At 50.2% G+C, this 21840-nt stretch overlaps 1 protein-coding gene across 15 annotated transcripts in view; it reads left to right on the top strand.

Annotated features, from left to right (window-relative positions):
* The window catches only part of LOC143035894 (uncharacterized), a 359986-nt gene that overhangs the window by 174727 nt on the left and 163419 nt on the right, over positions 1-21840 (top strand). For all 15 annotated transcript variants that reach the window (XR_012967338.1, XR_012967337.1, XM_076203071.1 and 12 more), the window contains one exon: positions 343-21840. This exon is cut by the window's right edge and continues 402 nt beyond it. Coding sequence is in view for 13 of the 15 variants with exons in the window: in XM_076203071.1 (XP_076059186.1) it covers positions 343-21840 (21498 nt within the window). In the remaining 2 variants the exon portion in view is untranslated. The remainder of the gene's footprint in view (positions 1-342) is intronic.

Here is a 21840-nt window from a genome sequence, read left to right as displayed (position 1 = left end):
TCGTCTTGTACATACCGCATTACTGTACAGTACACGTTCGTCCATAGTGCCTTCTGCGCATGTCTCACTTCATGTGTTATGATATGGCTCACGCTCGTGTAAATATTAGTGAATAGTATCAGCATGTACTGTGTTATTAGTTTCATTAGGCTGAGCTGTCATAGGCCAGCAAAATAGCATGTAGTTTTGTGGTGTCATTTTTTCCCCTTTCTTACAGCACCTTCCACCGATTTTTTGTTTTATGTGTCCACTAACCATTTTTTGTTATTCGTAGAACTACAGAAGGTAAGTACAATACCCGATATTACTTTCCTTTATAATGTAACCAAATGTACGTTGCAGGTGATGACACAGAAACAGAACCTAGAGACAAAGACAAAGATAAAAAAACGAAAAAAGACACGAAAAGACGGCCAGACGAACCTGACGATAACGAACCGGTAACGCGTACTACTCTTTCGAGTCGAAGTGCTGTATCATCTGTGACCGAGTCGTCCGTGTCCGTTACGAGTAGAGATATCTTAACGAGGGAGGGAAGGGTAACGTTAGTTCGTAGACGGGATGGGGAGGAACCGGAGGAACCGGAGGAGCCTGAAGACAAAAAGTCTCCCCGTGGGAAAGAACCGAAGAAGGATAGACCCACACGGAAGTTGTCTGACAAGTCACCTGGGCGTCCCGAAGAACCCCGTAAGGTCACTTCGCCAAGAAGACCAAGTAAAGATACTCCTGAAGATGAAGGTGTGAAACGTCCGAAAGAACCAAAAGATTCCATCAAAAAGCCTTCCAGTACGGACGAAGTAAGTCCAAAGACAAAAACACCAAAAGGTAAAGAACCCATTGGCACGAAAAAACCAGACGACAAAGGCAGGAAACCGCGTGAACCTAAGGAAGGGGAGCCACGCGATGTCATGGAACCTGATGATGATCGTAGTCCAAGAACATCCGACGAGGAGACGGAAGAAACTGTCATCAGACACGGCCGCAGAAGCGTTACAAAGTACGTTTCAAGTGAATACACCGACCGTACTAAAGTAACTGCTATCAGGAGAACTCGTGTACTGGAAACGGGTGAAGTGGTCACTGACGATGAGCCTGCTTCTGACGAAGAGCCTATCACGTCTCCTCGTGATGAGCCAAAAGAGCCAAAAGATCGGGATCCTACTAAGAGACCAAGAAGCCCCGGCAAGCCAAAGTCTAAGGAACCTGAAGACCCCAAACGACGTCCTGGTGAACCAAAGGATAGAAAACCTTCAGACGTTAGGCGAAAGCCAGGTGAACCAGAAGAGGACGAGCCAAAGAGACTCCAGGATCTTCCTGGTAAACCAAAAGATAGAGCTCCAGACCGTCGTCCAAAGGGAAGAGAACCTGACGATGTGAAGAAACAACCCGGCAAGGTAAAGGAAACCGAGCCAAAAGACACCAAACAAAAGCCTAGAAGACCAGGAAGTCCCGAAGGCAAAGACCCAAAACGTCTCAAAGAAAAGCCTGAGGAGCCTGAGGAACCTGGAAAAACAGATGAAGAAACTGAAGAAACCATTTCCAGGAGGACCAGCCGGACGAGCACAACTCGATACGTAACCAGTGAGTACAAGGAGCAGACGTCAGAAAGAAGAGCCATTTCTGTCGTGAAAAGAACCCGAGTACTTGAGACTGGTGAAGTGGTTACTGACGAGGAGTACGTTCCAGAGGACGAAGTTGATGAACCTCATGATGAGCCAGATCGAAGACCAAAGGACGGTGAGCCCGGAGAAGTGAAACGAAAGCCAGGTGAGCCAAGGGATAAAGAGCCAAAGGATACCAAACGTCGTCCTGGAGAACCAAAAGACATAAAACGAAAAACGAGTGAACCAAAGGGTAGGGAACCTGATACTACAAGAAGACCAAGAAAACCAGAAGATGAGAAACCAAGGGATGTTGGTCGTCAACCTGGTGAACCAAAGGGCAGAGAACCTTTGATAACCAAACGGAAGCCCGGTGAACCAACGGATGCAGAACCTACAGATACCACACGTAGACCTGGTGAACCTAGAGACAGAACACCTGGAGACATCAAGCGAAGACCTGGCGAGCCAAAAGATAAAGAACCCTATGATACCAAACGACGACCTGGAGAACCTAAGGATTCCCCACGTAGACCTGGTGAACCAAAGGATAGAGAGCCGGGAGATACGCGTCGACCTGGTGAACCTCGAGACAGGGAACCCAGTGATATCAGGCGAAGGCCAGGTGAACCAAGAGATAAAGAGCCCGAAGATACCAAATATCGACCTGGTGAACCGGGATACATCAAACGAAAGCCTGGTGAGCCGAGAGAGAGAGAACCTGAAGATGTTACCCGTAGACCAGGCGAGCCTGGAGATAAAAAGCCAAAAGATACTTCACGTCGACCTGGTGAAAGAGAACCAGAAGAAATCACTCGTAGACCTGGTGAACCAAAGGACAAAGAACCAAGAGATGGCAAACGAAGACCTGAAGAACCAGATGACAGAGAGCCAGATGGCATTACACGCCGGCCAGGTCAGCCTAAAGATAAAGAACCTAGAGACATCAAACGAAAACCTGGTGAACCTGAGGATACTACTCGGGGTAGAGAACCAACATATGTGACGCGCCGGCCTGGTGAGAAAGAACCCAGTGATAGAGAACCCGATGATATCAGACGAAGGCCTGGTCAACCTGGAGATAAAGAGCCAAGAGATATAACACGGAGACCTGGTGAGAAGGAACCAACAGATGTCAAACGTCGACCTAGTGAACCAAAGGATAGAGTACCTGGAGACATCAAACGAAGACCTGGTGAACCGGGAGACAGAGAACCCGAGGAAGTTACACGTCGACCTGGTGAACCGGGAGACAGAGAACCTGATGCTATCAAACGTCGACCTGGGGAACCTAGGGATAAAGAACCAAAAGACACGACAGGTCGACCTGGTGAACCAAGAGAGAGAGAACCAAGAGATGTTGTTCGTCGACCTGGGGATAGAGAACCTAAGGATACAACACGTCGACCTGGCGAACCCAGGGACAGAGAGCCAGATGATATTACACGTAGACCTGGCGAACCCAGGGATAGAGAACCTAAAGATACAACGCGTCGACCTGGAGAACCCAGGGATAGAGAGCCTGCAGATATCAAGCGAAGACCTGGTGAACCCAGGGACAAAGAACCTAAAGATATTACACGGCGTCCTAGTGAACCAAGGGATAAAGAACCAGTGGGTGTCACACGTCGACCAGGTGAAAAAGAACCTGAAGATACCAAACGAAGACCTGGTGAGAGTAGAAGTCCTATTAGACCGAAGGAACCTAAAGAACCAAGGGATAGACCAGATGAAGAAATAGAAGGAACCACAGATACAAGGGTTACTAGACGCAGTGTAACAAAGCTCGTAACAAGTGAGCACACTGATTATGCCTCTGAAATCAGAGCCTCCACTAGAGTCGTTAGGAGAACTCGTGTGTTGGAGACTGGTGAGGTTGTTACTGACGAGGAATTTGAACCGGAGGAGGACGTCGATCGTCCAGAAGATCGAAAGCCCACTGACACCAGACGGCGTCCTAGTGAACCAAAAGATCAAGAGCCTTCCCGCACCAAGCGACGTCCAGGTGAACCAAAGGACAAGGAGCCTGATGACATTAAGAGAAGTCCCCGTAGGCCAAAGGATGGTGAACCTGATGGTGTCAAGCGAAGTCCCCGTGACCCAAGGGATCGAGAACCTGGTGAACCCAGGGATAGAGAGCCTAAAGATACAACACGTCGACCTGGAGAACCAAGGGACAAAGAGCCAGAAGATATTACACGTAGACCTGGCGAACCCAGGGATAGAGAACCTAAAGATACAACACGTCGACCTGGAGAACCCAGGGATAGAGAGCCTAAGGATACAACACGTCGACCTGGAGAAACTAGAGACGGAAGACCATATGAACCGAGGGACAGAGAGCCGATTGATACTATCCGTCGACCTGGTGAACCTCGGGATAGGGAACCGGAAGGTACCGTCCGTCGACCAGGCGAACCCAGGGAGAGAGAGCCAGAAGATATTACACGTAGACCTGGCGAGCCCAGGGATAGAGAACCTAAAGATACAACACGTCGACCTGGAGAACCCAAGGATAGAGAGCCTAAGGATACAACACGTCGACCTGGTGAACCTCGGGATAGGGAACCGGAGGGCACCGTCCGTCGACCTGGGGAACCCAGGGACAGAGAGCCAGAAGATATTACACGCAGACCTGGCGAACCCAGGGATAGAGAACCTAAAGATACTACACGTCGACCTGGAGATAGAGAGCCTGCAGATATCAAGCGAAGACCTGGTGAACCCAGGGACAAAGAACCTAAAGATATTACACGGCGTCCTAGTGAACCAAAGGATAAAGAACCAGTAGGTGTCACACGTCGACCAGGTGAAAAAGAACCTGAAGATACCAAACGAAGACCTGGTGAGAGTAGAAGTCCTATTAGACCGAAGGAACCTAAAGAACCAAGGGATAGACCAGATGAAGAAGTAGAAGGAACCACCGATACAAGAGTTACTAGACGCAGTGTTACAAAGCTCGTAACAAGTGAGCACACTGATTATGCCTCTAAAATCAAAGCCTCCACTAGAGTCGTTAGGAGAACTCGTGTGTTGGAGACTGGTGAGGTTGTTACTGACGAGGAATTTGAACCGGAGGAGGACGTCGATCGTCCAGAAGATCGAGAGCCTACTGACACCAGACGGCGTCCTAGTGAACCAAAAGATCAAGAGCCTTCCCGCACCAAGCGACGTCCAGGTGAACCAAAGGACAAGGAGCCTGATGACATTAAGAGAAGTCCCCGTAGGCCAAAGGATGGTGAACCTGATGGTGTCAAGCGAAGTCCCCGTGAACCCAGGGATAGAGAGCCTAAAGATACAACACGTCGACCTGGAGAACCAAGGGATAGAGAGCCAGATGATATTACACGTAGACCTGGTGAACCCAGGGATAGAGAGCCTAAAGATACAACACGTCGACCTGGAGAACCAAGGGACAGAGAGCCAGAAGATATTACACGTAGACCTGGCGAACCCAAGGATAGAGAGCCTAAAGATACAACACGTCGACCTGGAGAACCCAGGGATAGAGAGCCTAAGGATACAACACGTCGACCTGGAGAACCCAAAGACGGAGAACCCAGAGATACTAAAGGAAGACCATATGAACCGAGGGACAGAGAGCCGATTGATACTATCCGTCGACCTGGTGAACCTCGGGATAGGGAACCGGAAGGCACCGTCCGTCGACCTGGCGAACCCAGGGACAGAGAGCCAGATGATATTACACGTAGACCTGGCGAACCCAGGGATAGAGAACCTAAAGATACTACACGTCGACCTGGAGAACCCAGGGATAGAGAGCCTGCAGATATCAAGCGAAGACCTGGTGAACCCAGGGACAAAGAACCTAAAGATATTACACGGCGTCCTGGTGAACCAAAGGATAAAGAACCAGTAGGTGTCACACGTCGACCAGGTGAAAAAGAACCTGAAGATACCAAACGAAGACCTGGTGAGAGTAGAAGTCCTATTAGACCGAAGGAACCTAAAGAACCAAGGGATAGACCAGATGACGAAACCACTGATACAAGAGTTACTAGACGCAGCGTAACAAAGCTCGTAACAAGTGAGCACACTGATTATGCCTCTGAAATCAGAGCCTCTACTAGAGTCATTAGGAGAACTCGTGTGCTGGAAACTGGTGAGGTTGTTACTGACGAGGAATTTGAACCGGAGGAGGACGTCGATCGTCCAGAAGATCGAGAGCCTACTGACACCAGACGGCGTCCTAGTGAACCAAAAGATCAAGAGCCTTCCCGCACCAAGCGACGTCCAGGTGAACCAAAGGATAAGGAGCCTGATGACATTAAGAGAAGTCCCCGTAGGCCAAAGGATGGTGAACCTGATGGTGTCAAGGGAAGTCCCCGTGAACCAAAGGATCGAGAACCTGGTGATATCAAACGCTACCCAGGTGAGCCAAAGGATCGGGAGCCTGGTGACGTCAGAAGATCTCCTCGTGAGCCAAAGGATAGGGAGCCCTCTGATACCAGAAGTCCTCGTGACCCTAAGGTTCGGGAACCTGATGACACAAAGAGAACTCCCCGTGAGCCAAAGGATAGGAAACCTTCTGATACCAGAAGTCCTCGTGAACCTGATGACACCAAGAGAAGTCCTCGCGAGCCAAAAGATTTGGAACCTACTTTCAAACTAAACCTTCGCGGGCTGGGTGAGGAACCTGATGACGATGAACCAAGAGATCGGGAACCTGATGAACTCAAAAGAAGTCCGCGTGAGCCAAAGGATAGAAAGCCTACTGACATCAAAAGAAGTCCCCGAGAACCAAAAGATCGGGAAACTATTGTCTCCAAAAGTCCTCGCGAACCAAAAGATCGGGAGCCTGAGGATGCCAAGAGAAGTCCTCGTGAGCCAAAGGATAGGGAGCCTGGTGATGTTAGAAGAACTCCTCGTGAGCCAAAGGATCGGGAGCCAATTGACATTAAGAGAAGCCCTCGTGAGCCAAAGGACAAGGAACCTAAAGGCGTAGTAAGGCGGCCTGGGGAACCTGAGGACAAAAAGCCTAAGGATGTCACCAGAAGAGTTGGTGAACCCAAGGACGGACACGAAAGTCCTGTAACTTCCGAGGATGATACAGATATTACTATGAAGCAGTATACTCGCCGAGTAACTGAACGCGTAACCGATATATCTACTGATGAAACATCTAGATCTACTACAGTTGTAAAGAGAACACGAGTTTTGGAAACCGGTGAAGTAGTTACTGATGAAGAGGATATTCCTGATGACAAAGGCGAGAGAGAACCAACAGATCGTAGACCACGTAAGAAGAAACCTGATGAGCCAGAGGAAAAGAAACCAGACCGTGTTAAGAGGTTGCCAGGAGAGCCTATGAAACCAGACCAGGAAAGAAAACCAAGAGAACCTGGGTATGAAGGTGAAAGTCCAAGGACATCAGACGAGGAGGGAGACGATGCAACTAGGTACAAACGCCGTAGTGTGACAACACGCATCACAGGTGAGTTCACAGGAGAGACATCAGAAACTGTTTCATATATCAGGAGGACGAGAGTTCTGGAAACTGGAGAAATTGTTACTGATGAAGAAGAAGTGCCCGGTGAAGAAGTTAAGTATATCCGCAAGCCAAAAGACAAAAAACCATCAGATGTGGAGCCTGATGATGTAAGGAAACGTCCCGGCGAGCCAAAAGATAGAGAGCCTAAGGGTATAAGAAGAAAACCCGGAGAACCCAAAGACAGAGAGCCTGATGATGTAAGGAGACGTCCTGGTGAGCCAAAGGATAGAGAACCTAAGGATGTTAGGAGAAGACCTGGAGAACCTAAAGATAAAACACCTGGTGAAGTTAGAAGACGTCCTGGAGAACCTGTGGACAGAGAACCCAAGTCTGTAAGAAGAATCCCTGGAGAGCCCAAAGGTAGAGAGCCTGATGATACAAGGAGACGTCCTGGTGAACCAAGGGAAAGAGAACCTGATGATGCCAGGAGACCTCGAGAACCTAAAGGAAGAAAACCTGATGATGTCAAGAGACGTCCTGGGGAGCCAAAGGATAGAGAACCCAGTGATATAAGGAGGAAACCTGGAGAACCTAAGGGCAGGGAACCAGATGATGTTAGACGGCGGCCTGGTGACCAAAAAGACAAGGAGCCAACACCAGTCAAGCGAAAACCTGGCGAACCGGGTGAGAGAAAACCATCCGACATGAAACGCTTACCCAGAGAGCCTGGAAGTAGAGAACCAGAGGATACGAGAAAACGACCACACAAACCTGAGGACGGTAAGGCCACAAAACGACCTACGGAACCAAGGGATGGTTCTCCTGGAGAGGGTACTCGTAGACCAGTGAAGCCCAGAGATACAACTGAGAGTCCTAGAACATCGGATGATGAAGGAGAAGAAACTATCACTAGGCGCTGGGTAACTAGGTATATAACATGTGAAGTCACTGGTGAGGTTTCCGAAGTAACATCGTATGTAATTGTTGTGAGGAGAACGCGCGTATTAGAGAATGGTGAAATAGAAGAATATGAAGAATATATTACTGATGAGGAGACTGAAGAACCAGAAGGAGACAAACCCACAAAGAAAAAACCAGGGGAACCCGGTAAAAGAGAACCTCTGAAAACAAAGAAAGTCCCTCGTGAGCCCAAACAAACAGAGCCACTGAGAAAGAAAACACCTGAGGCACGAACACCTGGCGTAACAAAGGACAAAGAGCCCAAGAGAAGATCTGTTGAGCCACACGACAGACAACCCGATGATGTTACCAGAAGGCCTGGTGGTGTAAGAAGAAAACCTGGAGAACCGGAGGTAAGAGAACCGGATGATATAAAGAGACGACCAGGAAAACCAGGAGACAAAGAGACGGTTCATGTTACCCGGCGTCCTGGAGAGCGTACTCGTAGACCGGTGAAGCCCAGAGATACAACTGAGAGTCCTAGAACATCGGATGATGAAGAAGAAACTATCACTAGGCGCTGGATAACTAGGTATATAACATGTGAAGTCACTGGTGAGGTTTCCGAAGTAACATCGTATGTAATTGTTGTGAGGAAAACGAGCGTATTAGAGAATGGTGAAATAGAAGAATATGAAGAATATATTACTGATGAGGAGACTGAAGAACCAGAAGGAGACAAACCCACAAAGAAAAAACCAGGGGAACCCGGTAAAAGAGAACCTCTGAAAACAAAGAAAGTCCCTCGTGAGCCCAAACAAACAGAGCCACTGAGAAAGAAAACACCTGAGGCACGAACACCTGGCGTAACAAAGGACAAAGAGCCCAAGAGAAGATCTGTTGAGCCACACGACAGACAACCCGATGATGTTACCAGAAGGCCTGGTAGTGTAAGAAGAAAACCTGGAGAACCGGAGGTAAGAGAACCGGATGATATAAAGAGACGACCAGGAAAACCAGGAGACAAAGAGACGGTTCATGTTACCCGGCGTCCTGGAGAGCGTACTCGTAGACCGGTGAAGCCCAGAGATACAACTGAGAGTCCTAGAACATCGGATGATGAAGGAGAAGAAACTATCACTAGGCGCTGGATAACTAGGTATATAACATGTGAAGTCACTGGTGAGGTTTCCGAAGTAACATCGTATGTAATTGTTGTGAGGAAAACGAGCGTATTAGAGAATGGTGAAATAGAAGAATATGAAGAATATATTACTGATGAGGAGACTGAAGAACCAGAAGGAGACAAACCCACAAAGAAAAAACCAGGGGAACCCGGTAAAAGAGAACCTCTGAAAACAAAGAAAGTCCCTCGTGAGCCCAAACAAACAGAGCCACTGAGAAAGAAAACACCTGAGGCACGAACACCTGGCGTAACAAAGGACAAAGAGCCCAAGAGAAGATCTGTTGAGCCACACGACAGACAACCCGATGATGTTACCAGAAGGCCTGGTGGTGTAAGAAGAAAACCTGGAGAACCGGAGGTAAGAGAACCGGATGATATAAAGAGACGACCAGGAAAACCAGGAGACAAAGAGACGGTTCATGTTACCCGGCGTCCTGGAGAGCGTACTCGTAGACCGGTGAAGCCCAGAGATACAACTGAGAGTCCTAGAACATCGGATGATGAAGGAGAAGAAACTATCACTAGGCGCTGGATAACTAGGTATATAACATGTGAAGTCACTGGTGAGGTTTCCGAAGTAACATCGTATGTAATTGTTGTGAGGAGAACGAGCGTATTAGAGAATGGTGAAATAGAAGAATATGAAGAATATATTACTGATGAGGAGACTGAAGAACCAGAAGGAGACAAACCCACAAAGAAAAAACCAGGGGAACCCGGTAAAAGAGAACCTCTGAAAACAAAGAAAGTCCCTCGTGAGCCCAAACAAACAGAGCCACTGAGAAAGAAAACACCTGAGGCACGAACACCTGGCGTAACAAAGGACAAAGAGCCCAAGAGAAGATCTGTTGAGCCACACGACAGACAACCCGATGATGTTACCAGAAGGCCTGGTAGTGTAAGAAGAAAACCTGGAGAACCGGAGGTAAGAGAACCGGATGATATAAAGAGACGACCAGGAAAACCAGGAGACAAAGAGACGGTTCATGTTACCCGGCGTCCTGGAGAGCGTACTCGTAGACCGGTGAAGCCCAGAGATACAACTGAGAGTCCTAGAACATCGGATGATGAAGGAGAAGAAACCATCACTAGGCGCTGGATAACTAGGTATATAACATGTGAAGTCACTGGTGAGGTTTCCGAAGTAACATCGTATGTAATTGTTGTGAGGAAAACGAGCGTATTAGAGAATGGTGAAATAGAAGAATATGAAGAATATATTACTGATGAGGAGACTGAAGAACCAGAAGGAGACAAACCCACAAAGAAAAAACCAGGGGAACCCGGTAAAAGAGAACCTCTGAAAACAAAGAAAGTTCCTCGTGAGCCCAAACAAACAGAGCCACTGAGAAAGAAAACACCTGAGGCACGAACACCTGGCGTAACAAAGGACAAAGAGCCCAAGAGAAGATCTGTTGAGCCACACGACAGACAACCCGATGATGTTACCAGAAGGCCTGGTAGTGTAAGAAGAAAACCTGGAGAACCAGAGGTAAGAGAACCGGATGATACAAAGAGACGACCAGGAAAACCAGGAGACAAAGAGCCGGTTGATGTTAGCCGGCGTCCTGGCAAACCGAAGGAAAGAGAAGACCCTGATGTAAAGAGACGACCTGATGAGCCAGGTAAAAGGGAGCCGATTGATAGAAAGAAAATACCAAGCAGGCCAGAAGACGCACAGCCTGCTGGCTTAAAGCGAAGACCAGGGGATACAAAGGATAGGAAACCTGAAGATAAAACGAGACCTGGTGAACCAGATGACATACGAAGGCGCCCTGGGGAACCAAAAGATAAGGAACCTGTCAGTGTAACAAGAAGACCTGGGGAACCTAAGAGCAGAGAGCCTGATGCTGTAAAGAGACGCCCTGGTGAGCCAAAGGATAGAGAACCTGATGATGGAAAGAGACGACCTGGAGAGCCTAAGGGCAGAGAGCCTGATGATATAAGGAGACGACCTGGAGAACCTAAGGATAGAGAACCTGGTGATTCTGAGAGACGTCCTAGGGAACCAAAGGACAGAGAACCTGATGATATAAAGAAACGCCCTGGTGAGCCAAAGGATAGGGAGCCTCACGATATTAAGAGAAGTCCGCGAGAACCTAAGGATAGAGAACCTGACGACGCAAGGAGACGCCCTAGTGAACCAAAGGACAGAGAACCAGATGATGCGAAGAGGCGACCTAGTGAGCCAAAGGACAAAGAACCTCGTGATGTTAAACGAAGTCCCAGAGAACCAAAGGATCGAGAACCTGATGACTTAAAGAGACGTCCAGGCGAACCAAAGGACAGGGAACCTGAAGATATCAAGAAAAGTCCAAGAGAGCCTAAGGACAAAGATCGTGATGATATTGGTAGACGCCCTGATGAACCAAAGGATAGAGAACCTAAAGATACTAAGAGAAGTCCCAGAGAGCCCAAGGATAGAGAACCTGATGATGTAAAGAGACGCCCTAGTGAACCAAAGGACAGAGAACCTGGGGATGTAAAACGAAGTCCTAGAGAACCTAAGGACAGAGAACCTAGCGATGTGAGGAGGCGCCCTAGTGAGCCAAAGGACAGAGAGCCAGATGGTGTAAGGAGACCAACTGGAGAGCCAATGAATAAAGAACTTAAGGATGCCAAGAGAAGTCCAAGAGAACCCAAAGATTTTGAACCTGATGATACGAAGAGGCGTCCTGGAGAGCCAAGGGATAGAACACCTGGTGATGTCATGAGAAGTCCTAGAGAGCCTAAAGATAGAGAACCGGGTGATATAAGAAGACGCCCCAGTGAACCAAAGGATAGACAGCCGGAAGATGATAAACGAAGCCCAAGAGAACCAAAAGATAAAGAACCTGGTGATATTAGGAGACGTCCCAGTGATCCAAAGGGTAGACAACCCGATGATATAAACAGGCGTCCTGGTGATGTAAAGAGATATCCTGGTGAACCAACAGACAGAGAACCTGGTGAGCCAAGGGATAGGGAACCTGGAGACATCAAGAGAAGTCCTAGAGAACCTAAAGATAGAGAACCTGGTGATGTAAAGAGGCGACCTGGTGAACCAAGAGATAGGGAACCTGAAGACATCATGAGAAGCCCTAGAGAACCTAAGGATAGAGAACCTGGTGATGTAAAGAGGCGACCTGGTGAACCTAAAGATCGGGAGCCTGAGGACATCAAGAGGAGCCCAAGAGAACCTAAGGATAGAGAACCTGGTGATGTAAAGAGGCGACCTGGTGAACCAAGAGATAGGGAACCTGAGGACATCAAGAGGAGCCCAAGAGAACCTAAGGATAGAGAACCTGGTGATGTAAAGAGGCGACCTGGTGAACCAGGAGATAGGGAACCTGAGGACATCATGAGGAGCCCTAGAGAACCTAAGGATAGAGAACCTGGTGAGGTAAAGGGGCGACCTGGTGAACCAAGAGATAGGGAACCTGAGGACATCAAGAGGAGCCCAAGAGAACCTAAGGATAGAGAACCTGGTGATGTAAAGAGGCGACCTGGTGAACCAAGAGACGGGGAACCTGAGGGCATCATGAGGAGCCCAAGAGAACCTAAGGATAGAGAACCTGGTGATGTAAAGAGGCGACCTGGTGAACCAAGAGATAGGGAGCCTGAGGACATCATGAGGAGCCCAAGAGAACCTAAGGATAGAGAACCTGGTGATGTAAAGAGGCGACCTGGTGAACCAAGAGATAGGGAACCTGAGGACATCATGAGGAGCCCAAGAGAACCTAAGGATAGAGAACCTGGTGATGTAAAGAGGCGGCCTGGCGAACCAAGAGATAGGGAACCTGAGGACATCATGAGGAGCCCAAGAGAACCTAAGGATAGAGAACCTGGTGATATAAAGAGGCGGCCTGGCGAACCAAGAGATAGGGAACCTGAGGACGTCAAGAGGAGCCCAAGAGAACCTAAGGATAGAGAACCTGGTGATGTAAAGAGGCGACCTAGTGAACCAAGTGATAGGAAACCTGAGGACATCAAGAAGAGCCCAAGAGAACCTAAGGATAGAGAACCTGGTGATGTAAAGAGGCGACCTGGTGAACCAGGAGAACGGGAACCTGAGGACATCATGAGGAGCCCAAGAGAACCTAAGGATAGAGAACCTGGTGATATAAAGAGGCGACCTGGTGAACCAGGAGAACGGGAACCTGAGGACATCAAGAAGAGCCCAAGAGAACCTAAGGATAGAGAACCTGGTGATGTAAAGAGGCGACCTGGTGAACCAAGAGATAGGGAACCTGAGGACATTAAGAGGAGCCCAAGAGAACCTAAGGATAGAGAACCTGGTGATGTAAAGAGGCGACCTGGTGAACCAAGAGATAGGGAACCTGAGGACATCATGAGGAGCCCAAGAGAACCTAAGGATAGAGAACCTGGTGATGTAAAGAGGCGACCTGGTGAACCAAGAGATGGGGAACCTGAGGACATCATGAGGAGCCCAAGAGAACCTAAGGATAGAGAACCTGGTGATGTAAAGAGGCGACCTGGCGAACCAAGAGATAGGGAACCTGAGGACATCAAGAGAAGCCCAAGAGAACCTAAGGATAGAGAACCTGGTGATGTAAAGAGGCGACCTGGTGAACCAAGAGATAAGGAACCTGAGGACATCAAGAAGAGCCCAAGAGAACCTAAGGATAGAGAACCTGGTGATGTAAAGAGGCGACCTGGTGAACCAAGAGATAGGGAACCTGAGGACATTAAGAGGAGCCCAAGAGAACCTAAGGATAGAGAACCTGGTGATGTAAAGAGGCGACCTGGTGAACCAAGAGATAGGGAACCTGAGGACATCATGAGGAGCCCAAGAGAACCTAAGGATAGAGAACCTGGTGATGTAAAGAGGCGACCTGGCGAACCAAGAGATAAGGAACCTGAGGACATCATGAGGAGCCCAAGAGAACCTAAGGATAGAGAACCTGGTGATGTAAAGAGGCGACCTGGTGAACCAAGAGATAGGGAACCTGAGGATATCAAGAGGAGCCCAAGAGAACCTAAGGATAGAGAACCTGGTGATGTAAAGAGGCGACCTGGTGAACCAAGAGATAGGGAACCTGAGGACATCATGAGGAGCCCTAGAGAACCTAAGGATAGAGAACCTGGTGATGTAAAGAGGCGACCTGGTGAACCAAGAGATAGGGAACCTGAGGACATCAAGAGGAGCCCAAGAGAACCTAAGGATAGAGAACCTGGTGATGTAAAGAGGCGACCTGGCGAACCAAGAGATAGGGAACCTGAGGACATCAAGAGGAGCCCAAGAGAACCTAAGGATAGAGAACCTGGTGATGTAAAGAGGCGACCTGGTGAACCAAGAGATAGGGAACCTGAGGACATCATGAAGAGCCCAAGAGAACCTAAGGATAGAGAACCTGGTGATGTAAAGAGGCGACCTGGTGAACCAAGAGATCGGGAACCTGAGGACATCATGAGGAGCCCAAGAGAACCTAAGGATAGAGAACCTGGTGATGTAAAGAGGCGACCTGGTGAACCAAGAGATGGGGAACCTGAGGACATCACGAGGAGCCCAAGAGAACCTAAGGATAGAGCGCCTGGTGATGTAAAGAGGCGACCTGGTGAACCAAGAGATAGGGAACCTGAGGACATCATGAGGAGCCCAAGAGAACCTAAGGATAGAGAACCTGGTGATGTAAAGAGGCGACCTGGTGAACCAAGAGATGGGGAACCTGAGGACATCACGAGGAGCCCAAGAGAACCTAAGGATAGAGCGCCTGGTGATGTAAAGAGGCGACCTGGTGAACCAAGAGATAGGGAACCTGAGGACATCATGAGGAGCCCAAGAGAACCTAAGGATAGAGAACCTGGTGATGTAAAGAGGCGACCTGGTGAACCAAGAGATAGGGAACCTGAGTACATTAAGAGGAGCCCAAGAGAACCTAAGGATAGAGAACCTGGTGATTTAAAGAGGCGACCTGGTGAACCAAGAGATAGGGAACCTGAGGACATCATGAGGAGCCCAAGAGAACCTAAGGATAGAGAACCTGGTGATGTAAAGAGGCGACCTGGTGAACCAAGAGATGGGGAACCTAAGGACATCATGAGGAGCCCAAGAGAACCTAAGGATAGAGAACCTGGTGATGTAAAGAGGCGACCTGGTGAACCAAGAGATAGGGAACCTGAGGACATCAAGAGAAGCCCAAGAGAACCTAAGGATAGAGAACCTGGTGATGTAAAGAGGCGGCCTGGTGAACCAAGAGATAAGGAACCTGAGGACATCAAGAGGAGCCCAAGAGAACCTAAGGATAGAGAACCTGGTGATGTAAAGAGGCGGCCTGGTGAACCAAGAGATAGGGAACCTGAGGACATCAAGAAGAGCCCAAGAGAACCTAAGGATAGAGAACCTGGTGATGTAAAGAGGCGACCTGGTGAACCAAGAGATAGGGAACCTGAGGACATCATGAGGAGCCCAAGAGAACCTAAGGATAGAGAACCTGGTGATGTAAAGAGGCGACCTGGTGAACCAAGAGATAGGGAACCTGAGGACATCAAGAGGAGCCCAAGAGAACCTAAGGATAGAGAACCTGGTGATGTAAAGAGGCGACCTGGTGAACCAAGAGATAGGGAGCCTGAGGACATCATGAGGAGCCCTAGAGAACCTAAGGATAGAGAACCTGGTGATTTGAGGAGGCGACCTGGTGAACCAAGAGATAGGGAACCTGAGGACATCATGAGGAGCCCAAGAGAACCTAAGGATAGAGAACCTGGTGATGTAAAGAGGCGACCTGGCGAACCAAGAGATAGGGAACCTGAGGACGTCATGAGGAGCCCAAGAGAACCTAAGGATAGAGAACCTGGTGATGTAAAGAGGCGACCTGGTGAACCAAGAGATAGGGAACCTGAGGACATCAAGAGAAGCCCTAGAGAACCAAAGGATAGAGAGCCTGGTGATGTAAAGAGGCGACCTGGTGAACCAAGAGATAGGGAACTTGATGACATCATGAGGAGCCCAAGAGAACCTAAGGATAGAGAACCTGGTGATGTAAAGAGGCGACCTGGTGAACCTAGAGATCGGGAGCCTGAGGACATCATGAGGAGCCCCAGAGAACCTAAGGATAGAGAACCTGATGATGTGAGGCGATACTATGGAGAGCCAACGGCCAGAACACCTGGCGAGCCAAAGGATAGGGAGCCTAATGATGCAAGAATGCCTAAAGAACCAACAGACAGAGAACCGGATTATATAAGGAGACGTCCTGGTGAACCAGTGGATGGAAAGCCCGGTGAAAGAAGACCTGGAGAACCTGATGATAGGGAACCTGGTGTTATAAGACGTCGTCCTGGCGAACCAAGTGATGTAGAACCTGGAGATGTTAGGAGACGACCTGATAAACCAGATGACAAGAAACCTCTGAGGAGGCCAGGGGAGCCTAAGGGCAGAGAGCCTGATGCTATAAGGAGACGACCTGGGGAGCCAAAGGATGAAGAACCTGATGATGGAAAGCGAAGGCCTAGAAAACCTAGGGGCAAAGAACCTGGCGATGTAGAGAGACCAAAGCAGAAGGGTACAGTTGTTAACAGGCGTCCTGAACAGCCAAAGGGCAGGGAGCCGGATGACGTGAGGAGACGTCCTGGTGAACCAAAGGACAGAAAGCCAGACTCTACAACACGTGATCGTGAACCTTCCAAAAAGCGGCCTGATGAACCAAAGGGAAGAAAACCAGTAGACGTGAGGAAACCAAAAGATAAGCCCGATGAGGTCACTAGGCAACCAAGGAGGATATCGAAGGGTACTAGTCCACACAAGAAACCAGAGGAGCCAAGAACAACACCTGATAAACAACCAAGGACGAAGACAGTTACAGGCAGAGAAAAACCCACCGAAACCCCGAAGAGGGATCAACCCAGAAGGACTCCAGTTAAAGATTATCTTCGTAGATCGCCTGGCAAAGAAACTCCAGATAGGTCATCAACACGGGAAACAACACCCGATTATGATCATCCTGACCACAGAAAACCCGGCTACAAGAAGCCTTCAAGGCGTCCTCATAGCGTAACATCCGAGGAAGCTCTAGATAAATGGACCTACAGTATGCAGTCATTATCTGGCATTTCTAACACTAGCTCAGTCCCCAGCTACATGCGTCCAGTAGGAGACTCTCGACGGCGGCGCACCACACCAGAGAGAGATATCAGAGACGTTGAGGACACCCTACTCCATTCTTATGTCTACACGCGTTGCACCAAGAGGGTCAGCAAACCTTCTGTCACGTACAACTACACAACCACAGTCAAACCAGAAGGTGGCGGTGGTGATGGCAATTATTCAATCTACTTCGGACCCAAAAGTCAACCTAAAGAACCAGGGCAGGAGCCAAAGAAACCTAACGATACTAGAGAACCTTCAGATGCCGAACATCCTCACCGACCTGAAAAACCTACAGATACCGAGAGGACTGAAAGGGTACCACGGGACCCAAGGGAGCCCCAAGACCCACGATACATTGATACCACTTTCACTCTCTCGGACATGCCTCGGGACGATGAGAAGCCCAGAGATTATGATCGTTATCCTAAACAGCCTGGTGACTATCCAGGTGATCGTCCTGGTGATCGTCCTGGTGACCGTCCTGGTGATCGTCCAGATGACCGCCCTGGTGACCGCCCTGATGATCGTCCAGTTGATCGTCCAAGTGATCGTCCCGGTGACCGCCCTGGTGATCGTCCTGGTGACCGCCCTGGTGACCGCCCTGGTGACCGTCCTGGTGATCGTCCAGATGACCGCCCTGGTGACCATCCTGGTGACCGCCCTGATGATCGTCCTGGTGACCGTCCTGGTGTTCGCCCAGGTGATCGTCCAGATGACCGCCCTGGTGATCGTCCTGGTGACCGCCCTGGTGATCGTCCTGGTGACCGTCCAGGTGACCGCCCTGGTGACCGCCCTGATGATCGTCTTGGTGACCGCCCTGATGATCGTCCAGGTGACCGTCCCGGTGTTCGCCCAGGTGACCGCCCTGGTGATCGTCCTGGTGACCGCCCTGGTGACCGCCCTGGTGATCGTCCTGATGACCGCCCTGGTGATCGTCCTGGTGACCGCCCTGATGATCGTCCTGGTGACCGTCCTGGTGTTCGCCCAGGTGATCGTCCAGATGACCGCCCTGGTGATCGTCCTGGTGACCGCCCTGGTGATCGTCCTGGTGACCGCCCTGATGACCTCCCTGATGACCGCCCAGGTGACCGTCCTGGTGTTCGCCCAGGTGATCGCCCAGGTGATCGCCCAGGTGACCGCCCAGGTGACCGCCCAGGTGAACGCCCAGGTGATCGCCCAGGTGATCGCCCAGGTGATCGCCCAGGTGATCGCCCAGGTGATCGCCCAGGTGACCGCCCAGGTGATCGCCCAGGTGATCGCCCAGGTGATCGCCCAGGTGATCGCCCAGGTGACCGCCCAGGTGATCGCCCTGGTGACCGTCCAGGCCAACCGCGAGATGATGGAAAAGCACCAAAAGACAAGAAACCGTCTTCAGAGGTCATCAGTCGAAAAGTTTCCGGACGATGGGAGTACATCACCGAGAGATTTAGTGATGGTTCTATACGAACGCATTACGTCAAGAGAGACTACGCCCCTGAACGTCCCAATGAACCAACCACGATTGACGGAAGGCCTATCACTAAGCGTCAACCAAGGGAACCACGAGAACCGGGTCGTCAACCAAGTGAACCCCGAGAGACAGGTCGTCAGCCAAGCGAACCACGACAACCTGGACAACCGGGTGAACCTCAAGAACCCGGTCGTCATCCGAGTGAGCCTCGAGAACCAGGTCAGCCAGGTGAACCAGGAAGGCCAGGCCGTGAACCAAGAGAACCTCGGGAGGCTGAGCGTCTGCCTGGTGAACCGGAAAGGCCAGATCGTAGGCCAAGTGAACCTGGAGAACCTGGTCGTCAGCCAAGTGAACCTCGAGAACCTGGTCGTCAGCCAAGTGAACCTCGAGAACCTGGTCGTGCACCAGGTGAACCTCGAGAACCTGGTCGTCAGCCAAGTGAACCTCGAGAACCTGGTCGTGAACCAGGACGACAGCCGAGTGAACCTCGAGAACCAGGACGACAGCCGAGTGAGCCTCGAGAACCAGGACGACAGCCGAGCGAACCTCGAGAACCAGGTCGCCAGCCACGTGAACCAGATGATGGTTCAAGAAAGCCATACGGAAAGGAACCAGGTTCAGAGGTAATCTATCGGAAGGTGTCGGACCGCTGGGAATACATTACAGAAAGGCTCGCCGATGGCTCCACTAGGACTCATTACGTCAAACGAGACCAGCCTGGGCGTCAGCCAAGTGAACCTCGAGAACCTGGTCGTGCACCAAGCGAGCCTCGAGAACCTGGACGTGCACCAAGCGAGCCTCGAGAACCTGGTCGTGCACCGGGTGAACCTCGAGAGCCTGGTCGTGCACCAGGTGAACCTCGAGAGCCTGGCCGTGCACCAAGCGAGCCCCGAGAACCTGGACGTGCACCAAGCGAGCCTCGAGAACCTGGCCGTGCACCAGGTGAACCTCGAGAACCTGGGCGTGCACCAAGCGAGCCTCGAGAACCTGGACGTGCACCAGGTGAACCTCGAGAGCCTGGCCGTGCACCAAGCGAGCCTCGAGAACCTGGTCGTGCACCAAGCGAGCCTCGAGAACCTGGTCGTGCACCAAGCGAGCCTCGAGAACCTGGTCGTGCACCAAGCGAGCCTCGAGAACCTGGTCGCGAACCAAGCGAACCTCGAGAGCCTGGTCGCTGGGAATATATCACTGAGAAACTTCCTGATGGTTCTACGAGGACGCAGTACGTTCGTAGAGATCCTTACGAACCTGCTGCAGGAAAGCCTACATATACTACCCCAAGGGAACCTGGACACGTGGACCACTCCAAATTCTATCACACTGATACATGGGAAGTTCCGAGTCGAACTGGACAACCACACAGACTCCAACCTCATACTGAAGCCGTGTATCGAAAGACTTCGGGTAGATGGGAATACATCACAGAAAGGCTCTCTGATGGAACCACAAGAACATATTACGTCAAGAAAGACCATCCCTGTGAACCATCAACTATCGATGGAAGACCCATTGGCGAACCAAAACGATCTGACCGTCAGCCTAGTGAACCACGCGAACCAGGCCGTGAGCCGAGTGAGCCTCGAGAACCGGGCCGTGCACCAAGTGAGCCTCGAGAACCAGGTCGTGAACCAAGCGAACCTCGTGAAGTGGGTCGTCAACCGGGAGATCCTCACGACCCCAACCGTCAGCCAAGAGATCCAAGATTCGCAGAACACACCGATCTCCCACGCGAAGTCGACGACCTTGATCGTCTTCCTCGTGACGCTGCCATCCACTACAAGCCTACAACGGAAAAGAGGCCAGATGGCACAACAAGGACATATTACATTAGGTCTCCTGTTGATCCGAAGGACCCAAGGTACCTCGAACACACTGGCCTTCCACGCGAAGTCGACAATCTTGATCGGCTTCCTCGTGACGCTGCCATCCACTACAAGCCTACAACGGAAAAGAGACCAGATGGCACGACAAGAACATACTACATAAGATCACCATTAGAACCAAAAGATCCAAGGTATCTTGAACACTCTGGTCTTCCACGTGAAGTCGACGATCTTGATCGTCTCCCTCGTGGCGCTGCTATTCATTATAGAAGCACCACGGAGAAGTTGAGAGACGGCACCACAAGAACGTATTATATCAGGACCACTGTAGATCCGAAAGACCCAAGCTATTTGGATCACTCTAGTCTTCCACGCGAGGTTGATGATCTTGGTCGTCTTCCTCGGGATGCTGCCATCCATTATAAGCCTACTACTGAAAAGAGACCTGACGGTACTACAAGAACATATTACATAAGGTCCCCCTTAGATCCCAAAGATCCAAGGTATCTCGAACACACTGGACTTCCACGCGAAGTCGATAATCTTGATCGTCTTCCTCGCGGCGCTGCCGAGCACTACAAAAAGACAACGGAAAGGAGGCCTGACGGTTCTACAAGAACATATTACATCAGGTCCCCCTTAGATCCCAAAGATCCAAGGTATCTCGAACACACTGGACTTCCACGCGAAGTCGATAATCTTGATCGTCTTCCTCGCGGCGCTGCCGAGCACTACAAAAAGACAACGGAAAAGAGACCTGACGGTTCTACAAGAACATATTACATTAGATCTCCCTTAGATCCCAGAGATCCAAGGTATCTCGAACACTCTGGACTTCCACGCGAAGTCGATGATCTTGATCGTCTTCCTCGCGGCGCTGCCGAGCACTACAAAAAGACAACGGAAAAGAGGCCTGACGGTTCTACGAGAACATATTACATCAGATCCCCCTTAGATCCCAAAGATCCAAGGTATGTCGAACACACTGGACTTCCACGAGAAGTCGATGATCTTGATCGTCTTCCTCGCGGCGCTGCCGAGTACTACAAAAAGACAACGGAAAAGAGGCCTGACGGTACAACGAGAACGTACTACATCAGATCTCCCAAAGATCCTAAAGACCCAAGGTATTTGGAACACACTGGACTTCCACGAGAAGTTGACAATCTTGATCGTCTTCCTCGTGGCGCCGCTGAACAGTATGAGAAGACAACAGAAAAAAGGCCCGATGGATCAACCAGGACATATTACATCCGAAGGTATGGATCTGACACTGACGGTTCCATGAAGACAACGCGACACGTTGACAAGCAAACTGGTAAGTGGGTAGCTGATTCGA

Source organism: Oratosquilla oratoria, chromosome 19 (genome assembly GCF_046742065.1).
Source record: "Oratosquilla oratoria isolate Oo_2021 chromosome 19, ASM4674206v1, whole genome shotgun sequence".
Lineage (NCBI taxonomy): Eukaryota > Metazoa > Arthropoda > Malacostraca > Stomatopoda > Squillidae > Oratosquilla > Oratosquilla oratoria.
The sequence above is the reverse complement of the archived record's forward strand: the minus strand, read 5'-3'. Positions and strand labels throughout refer to the sequence as shown.